General features: G+C 36.1%; 1 protein-coding gene across 1 annotated transcript; it reads right to left on the bottom strand.

Moving 5' to 3' along the window:
- Nucleotides 1-257: 257 nt before the first annotated feature.
- On the bottom strand, nt 258-4,194 carry LOC107598756 (mineralocorticoid receptor-like). Its single transcript, XM_016290192.1, has 2 exons — nt 3,819-4,194; nt 258-1,021 (listed from the first exon to the last, which is right to left on the bottom strand). The coding sequence occupies exon 2, from the start codon at nt 999-1,001 to the stop codon at nt 258-260; it is 744 nt and encodes a 247-aa protein (XP_016145678.1). The 5' UTR covers nt 1,002-1,021; nt 3,819-4,194.
- Nucleotides 4,195-8,472: the final 4,278 nt, after the last annotated feature.

Below are 8,472 nucleotides of genomic sequence, written 5' to 3'. Positions count from 1 at the left end.
TTGACTGTCAGATGGGATATGCTTTATAGAACTGTTTAGGGCTTCCTGCACTTTGCAAGCTTGTTAAAGAAATTATGCAACGTATAATTTAAAGTCTGGTAAGCAAACATTTATGACTTCAGTAATTGGCAAGGATTTCCTAAGGCCCACTGCGGTTGATTCAGCATTCACATGGCAATGGCTAGAATGGACAAGGTCACAAAAAAGTCTCGTCCTCATGTTAATTGGACACTACATATCCAGTTCTGCTTTATTTTTCATTTAGCATTGAAGCACTGGGTTAGACCCTGGATCAAGTTGGTGGGGGCAGAAGCCAGTGACGGACAATCAGAGTCAAAGAAGATGGGGCTGGTAGTTGATGACACCATGTTGTGTCCGGTAGGACTAGACATGGGCCCAGACCCATCAGTGCTGCATGAAAGAGTGGTGGCCAGTGCAGAGGGCACTGAGGCAGGAACCACAGCACACTCCTGCAGGCCACCATTGGTTAGCTGGGCCCCAGGTGGGAATGAAGCTGGGGGAGCTTTCATCTTTGGGCTCCCAGTCGTTCTGGACTGGCTGTCTTCACTTGCTCTCCCACAAAGAGGATATTGTTTCTGTGGGCTACCCTGCCCTCTTGCAGTCCCTTGTTGGGCAAAGCCAAAGTCTGCTTCCCTGGCAGCATTCATGTACAAGCCCATAGACTCAGCAACCGTTTTGGAGAGCTCCTTTGAGTCTGTTTCTGACTTGCGGTTGTGTAAGGAGTTGTTGAAGGAGGATAAAGGTAATGGTTGATTCTGGTTAACTCTAAGCATTGTTGTCTCTGTAGTTTTAAAGTTGTTGTCCTTGCAGACAGATGGCATGTTAGGGGCGTTGCTCGAGTTAACAATATCCATGAGCATGTCACTGTTTGTCAAATTCTCTTCTGCAGAACAGCAATACTCCATGGTGTTCGGCATTTGTGCCCATTTGTTTTCTGCATTTGCCCCTTCGCAGTAACTTTGGTATCTTTTAGTCTCCATACCTGGATCATTTGATAAACCTAATGGACCAATAAATTAGAGATATTTAGACTACAGTCAAAATAGCAGTATTCTGATTAGTACAAATAAATCGTATTACTCTGACTGTCAAACCAAATAGCACACACAATTATTATTCATTACTGGTTTAATTTGACTATTTTTTGGAAAATGTATTACAGATAGTTGGATGCTGCACACTGGTGGTGGTTGAGGAGAGACCCCCTCATATGATTGTAAAGTGCTTTGGGTGTACAGCAATACACTATAAAGCGCTATTTAAATGCCTCATTCATTCATTCATTCAGATATACTACTTTTCAATTGTGTGATTACAAAGAAATGTATCCAGATTTAAATAGTGCTAATTAAATGGGATTGCAAATGACCTCTTCTTTATGTATGTGTTGGGGCCATCCCTCTCTGTCAGACTACTGTGCCTCCCCATTCTCTCCAGCTGAAATGTTTGTATTTAACCAAACTATTATATCTTTCCCACATGTTTTACTATGTTTTTACCACCATGATGTGTGAATCCACTATAAATTAGTACATTTGTTAATTAACTGTGAAAGTCTTTGCTTTGAGCATTGCTGGATCCTGGCACTGCCTCTGCAGACATAAGGTGAGGTGACATGAGGCTCCACATTCAAGGTGGTTTCACGAAATCCACTTGCCCCTCTCACCAAATATGAATTGTGAACTAGCAGGTAACTTTTTCTCCTAGCAAAGCATTTCTTTATACTTTTAACTCTTTGTTTCTGGATTATTATTACTATTATTATTATTATTATTTTATATTTCTAGAAGAGTGGTATAAAAATTAATTTAACTCTTCTGTCCTTCAACAATATGACGTAAAGATTCATTTTAGCAGTGTTACATTTAGTTATGATGAAGTGACAAATAAAAAACTGTGGACTGAGACTTACAACACAGAGACGGCGTGAATGCAAAAATAACTGGTTTAAATCTGAAACAGGTTTGAATGCATTGTGTATTCAATTTCACGTATGTTTTTTTTAATGGCTATGGCAAAAAAAAAAAAAAGGTAATTCCCCACACTGTTGACAGCACCAAGAAGAGAAAGCAAACCGACCACCCACCCACAAGAGCATTATGGGAGGGACTGAAGATGCAATAGAACCGCTGTGAGCTTAAACTGTCAGTCATGCACAGTACATACAGGCTTCTTCTATCATCTATACTAGGGATGTAACGATTACCAGTTTTACGATAAATCACGATAAAATGCCCTGACGGTTAGTATTACCGTTTAAAATGTAATTATCAAAACCGTGTTTGATTATCACAATTTTGAAAACTCACGGTAAATCCTGTCCAGCCAACATCAGTCTGATGCAGAAGCAGCATGCAATGTTGTTGTTGTTGTTTTTTGCACGAGAGGAAATGGCGGCACACAAGTGATTTATTATTATTATTATTAGGGCTTCATGTTAATGTTATTTTAATGTTTTTGCTTAAAAAAAAGTGCATATAGCTGCTAATTGTATTTGTTGTTTGTTGATTTTCAAATATAAAACTTATTGAAATGTTTTCAGTGTGTGTATCAGTTCTTTTTGAACGTTTTCATCTAATTTTAACAAAACCGTGATACTATTGATAATCGTGATAACTTTGGTCACTATAATCGTGATATGAAATTTTCATACCGTTACATCCCTAATCTATACAATCATGAATAGCTCTACATACATACAGTTAGTTCATGAGGCATTGCACTTTTAAAAGTAAAGTCATAAGGTGATGAGAGTGCAGCGTTAAACGATTGACGTAGTTCGTTGTTTTTGTTTTGGATTTTTTTCCCTTGTCTTCTTCCCACGATACCGTACTTTAGCGTGCAACCATTGGACAGAAGCAGACAGACTGTCGCCAAGAGTTCATCACGCCACTCTCGGATTGGTCCTCTATCAGTCTTTTATTTTTATAAGCTTTCTAGCCACAATATTTCTGCGACGTTCTTTAAAACATGTGAAAAACGAACTTGCTCTTTGCATAGTTTACAAAAACTTCAAGTCAACTTTACGTGCAGCCTCGGATGCGTGATATTTCATGCTGCATTGCACAGAGATCTCCAGAATGATGATTGTGACGCAGTTGTTTCTTCTGCAAAAGAGCTCCTCTTTAAATATCGTTGTGATGCGCTTTATTCATCACATGACCCCACGTGAAACAATTACGCATAAAAAAGTGAAATAAATATGTTTGCATGCATTTCCACAAGAATCAATCTTATTCGCCAGTGTTCTTGCTGTCTGTGAACATCACAGTAATTATCGTGTCCCATCTGGCTGAATAAACTTAAGTTGCACTCAACTCTAGATGCACCAGCACGCGTACAGTAAATAAGACAGGATGATGCTAACGTTACGCGAAATAATACAAGCTGCTATCCCTTGAAGAACTTATAACGACGGAACGAAGGAGATCGTGCTAAGCTTTGATATAACTATTTATAATTTGATGTAGGCTCAATTTGATGGAAAGCGTTAGCAATTGCGATGTGTTAAACAGCATTCACTGCTGCATGGATTTGTGTCTTTTATTTGATCTGATGCAAAGGATGTTAGTTAAGGATACATTATTGACGGAAACATTATATGCAATTGTTGTTGTTTCTTTTCATTGCTTTAAAGTGCACTTCATGCACAGCACAGGTCCTGTCAAGTTGAGCATCGCGTGTCACAAATGTACAAGTTTTAGACAAGTTTTAAACTCGTCTGCATTTATAGTAGTTCATATATAGAGGACTGCTCCGTTCTCCGGCGATATAATAATAATAATAAGACATCTTACCGTAATTACGACATCCAATTGTGACAGTTATCTCTACTGCTGGTCACTAGTAATCCAATGGACAAAACGGAGCAAATGACACTAAACCGTGCCGTTGAATTGTGTTTAGAAGTATTCCCAGTGTTGCGACTGCTTGCATGTACTAGTTTCAGTTGTGACAGCTGAACGCACCGCTCACTGCCGCGCTCATGACTCGAGATCCTTAACTACAGCGCATTGTGCGCGTACAGCAGTCAACAGCGGCTTCACCGAAACGTCCTGTCGATTGTTTTCTGTTTACGTGCACATTGCTACTAGATTGTTGAAAGCGCCCAACTGAAGACTAATACAAACAGCGGACTCAGACAGACTTGCGTAGAGACGTCACTGTGTGCACATGGACCCTCCTACTGCAATGAGAGCTCGGGTAGGAGGGGGCGATGGGTGCGCTCAGGTATACGGCTCTCCATCCAGAAGTAGGTCAAGGTAGTTTGATTACGCAGCCGCTAACCTGTGCATCTAGGACAAATGGATGTGCAAACATATAAGTGCATTACCTTACTTGCTAAATGTTATTCAGTGGTATATAAAACTAGATCGGTTAATCATTATTTCATCGAATTAAACCATGCTCTGTGCAATCTCAAACGTATTTTGACATGTTGCAGAAATATTATTTAAAAAAAAAAAGGTGTACATATTTTGAGGCTGAAAATGCAACTATAAATGTTGTCTTCTGCACAAATGGAGCACTGAGCAATGACTCAGGACTGGAACTGATCAAGCATTAAATAACAAATTGATGGAAGTTTAAGGAGAAAAACATTTTTTTGTTGTCATTTCATCCTTTTGTAGTCTTTTAAAGTTGTAATTACCTGAATTCTAAAGGAAAATAAACAGGAAAATAGGTACATAATTCATAATTTAATTTATTTTCAGGCAAGTTAGATCTTATGATCTTGAAAGCAATTGAAAACTACTGGATAAAGTCGTTTTGAGTGTCCTTTTGAAGTGGTTTGTGTGAATTTTAGGCTTAAGGTTATCATATTGGAATGACCATCTAAACTGTGCAGTCACTAACATTTAACAGGCCTAGAATGAAATGTGAATGTATATTTACTAATTAAGCACTACATGAATATAAAACATTTTTTATAGGTCATCTCATTGCTGTCAAACATTGGTTTGATATAAAGTCTACTTTTGAAAAGACCTACGGTACAGTACCACAAGGTGGTGCAATTTTTTGTGATTTTGTTAGGGTTTGTTGACATGGAAATGATTCTTAATAACCCTGTGCTTATGCAACTCTGTGCTTGTATATATGTATATGCCTCTATTAAGTCTTTAACATAACAGAGTTTTCTTGAACCAGCAGCTTATTGATTTAGCCAGAAAATGATTATTAGACAGCTATAATTGATATTGTCCATCTGTTCAAATTGTCGGATCTATCCAGTTAGATCCCAGCTTTGGGGCAAAGGCTTGTAAAACTATTTTGTTATCTTTAGAGTTGCAGATCTGCAGAGTACGAAAAACAGCAGTCATTTATCAGCTAAATATTAACTGCTAACATGTCATTTATTAGTACATTAGTGCATTTTTAATATTAAGATTATCAGCACATGAAAGCAATCAGTCATGTTCATAATAAGAGGGGTGCCACAATGTTCCTAAATAAACAGTACAATAGCTAGCACATTTATAATTTTAATTAAAATGCATATTAATAGTATGATGTGTGTAAATATATGTGACCCTGGACCACAAAACCAGTCACAAGGGTCAATTTTTTTCGAAATTGAGATTTATGCATCATATGAAAGCTGAATAAATATGCTGTATGGTTTGTTAGGACAATATTTGGCTGAGATACAACTATTTGAAAATCTGGAATCTAAGGGTTCAAAAAACTCAAAATATTGAGAAAATTGCCTTTAAAGTTGTCCAAATGAAGTTCTTAGCAATGCATATTACTAATCAAAAATTAAGTTTTAATATATTTACAGTAGGACATTTACAAAATATCTTCATGGAACATGATCTTTACTACTACTTTCATTATCATTTGCTAAAAAGAGACAAAATATTTTATGGGAAAAGGTTGTGTTTTAAAATTTGCTGTTACAACATTTGCATTTTTAAGTAGCCTACTGATTTTCTTATCGAGTTGAGGCAATTTCAAAAAGTCATCTGACTATCATATCTCATAGTGTACACTCTTAAGAAAAATGGTTCTAAACTGTACCATAAAGTTCTTCAGATTATAACAATAGCAGAACCCTTTTTGGGTTCATGCTTTGAAAATGCAATAGGACCTTATTGGTGTTATAGATAAACTTTTTAATGATAGGTTATCTTCATTAATATTAGTATATAAGTACATTTATATAATTAATATTAGAATTATTAATATTATTTGTATTTATTTGTATTTTTTTACCCCTCTATCTGCCTGGTTTTATAATATCTTGTAGCCTGTATTAGGGTTTTACATTAAAACAACAATGACAGTGCTATAACAACAGTTATTAGCAGAATATGTTAATAAATGACAATTGACATTGAAGATAAATAAATACTTAAAGAAGTAAAACAAAACAGAAACAGAAAATAGTGTGATGAAAACCAAGTTCTAGTGAATCACTGTGTTTTTATAATCTGATGCCTTTAAATCCATCATTGTGTGTATTTTGGTGGGATTGAATGGTAGTTTCTCTCTGCAGATGATGTGGTTGTAAGATGTGACAGCATCTGAAATGCACAATTGAGTTTAGAGTTACAATATGTCTCTTTCCATTGGTTTATGTAAAAACAATTATTTATGAAGGCCAAACATTGCATGTGAGCGCTTCACAATGTTAAAAGGAAAAAGTGATAAAAAGTCACTGGATAGCTGTGACTGGGCATGTTTATGCATAAACCCAAGTAATAAATAAACAAATTCTAACAATATGGACCATTAATTCAATATCTTTGTTACTTACTTAGTGGTGAAGAGGAGAGAAGTATCCTTAACTGAACAGTGCTGGTCACACTAACAGGTTCTCCTCAACTAAAAAGAGAAAAGGACATGATTGGTAGGAAACCAGTTACAATTTGAAAGTTAAAAATTATGGACATTTTAAGAAAGAACTCATTTACCTGTTGAGAGTGTGTTGACAAGTGGAAAATAATGTGTTTTTTGAACCTTAAACCGCATAAACCCATTTTATTACACCAAATACACAAAATAATGTTCTTTTTAGCAACATCATATGACCCCTTTAAAACAGCATGTTGTGTGAATTAGGTCATTTTTTATTGAGGTGAAATTGTAGCAAACATGTCAGTGCCCTTAACAACAGTTATTAGCTGAATACATTGACACTGAACATGAATAAATACATGAAGTAAAACACAAAAATTTAAAATAAAGAAAATTAAAATAGATGTGATGAAGTCCGCTATGATGCCTGTAATGAATCAGCTCATGGGAAATATGAATAATTAATCATAACTAGTTATAATTAATTATGAATATTTTAGATCCACTGTAGATATTTAGCTGACCTCTCAGGGTCAACTGTCTTGTCAATTCTAAGAACGTTAATTTCCTGGTTAAAGGAAATAACTTTCTTACTGTACAATTCTACAAAAGCTTGTAGCATAAATCTGCATGATTAAGTGACTCCAGTTATGAGCAAACAATGAACCACGTCAAGTGTGATACAAGTAAGGTTTTATTAACTACATAAACACTTAAACTAGTCTAACATACTACATAAACACATAAACTGGTCTAACATACACATACACACTCAGTTTGTATAGGGAAGGGTTAAAAGCTTAACGCAGTAAAGAGAAGAGAAATAAGGACTATGAAGTTATAGAACCATTTGCATATTCAGCAGATCTACACCTGAGGGAAATGTCAGATTCTTAGTTCAAACACACCTTGGTAAAAAGGTGCAACTGATACCTAATATATCAATTAATAAGACTAAGTTTGATACTTGCAAGTCTCGTCTGTCTGAAAATAGATTCCTGATGCAATCTTAAGGCCCAAGATCTTGCTGAAGTTGGTTGATGAGAAAGAACCAGTTTGCGTCAGAGTAACTTGATGAATGGAAAGGACAAGGCCGAAGCCTGGCATGAGCTTAGGGTTTCCGGGAGCGTTTTTCTATTACAGAGTATTTGTGAAATCTAGCTAACAAAATATATATTGTGTGTTTGAGTGGTCCAGACGCTACATGCCTTTAAGTCCATCATTTTGGTGTGAATGAGTGGCAGTTTCTCCCTGCAGATGATGAAGTTGTGGATATGATGCAGATGAAATAGAAAATTGAGTTTAGAGTTACAGTGTGCACATTATTTAAGAACAGTTATGTTCATAGAAAGTGGACAGTATGTGAGCCCTTCATAATGTTAAAAGGAAAAAATGATATAAAGTCATGGGATAGCTTTAATGTTTTGTGTGTGTGTGTGTGTGTGTGTGTGTGTGTGTATGTGTGTGTGTGTGAGACTTGGTATGTTTATGCATAAACCCAAATAATTACAAAATTCTAACAAAATGTATCATTCATTCAATGTCTCTGTTTTTTAATTAGTGGAGAAGAGGAAGTATCCTCAGCTTAACAGAGCTGCTCACACTTACCTACCAGCACCAACCACCGCCTCTCTTTCTATCCAATCA

Source organism: Sinocyclocheilus grahami, unplaced genomic scaffold (assembly GCF_001515645.1).
Source record: "Sinocyclocheilus grahami isolate Dianchi unplaced genomic scaffold, SAMN03320097.WGS_v1.1 scaffold255.1, whole genome shotgun sequence".
NCBI classification, from domain to species: Eukaryota; Metazoa; Chordata; class Actinopteri; order Cypriniformes; family Cyprinidae; genus Sinocyclocheilus; species Sinocyclocheilus grahami.
Note: the sequence above shows the minus strand (reverse complement) of the source record. Positions and strands in the feature narration are given on the sequence as shown.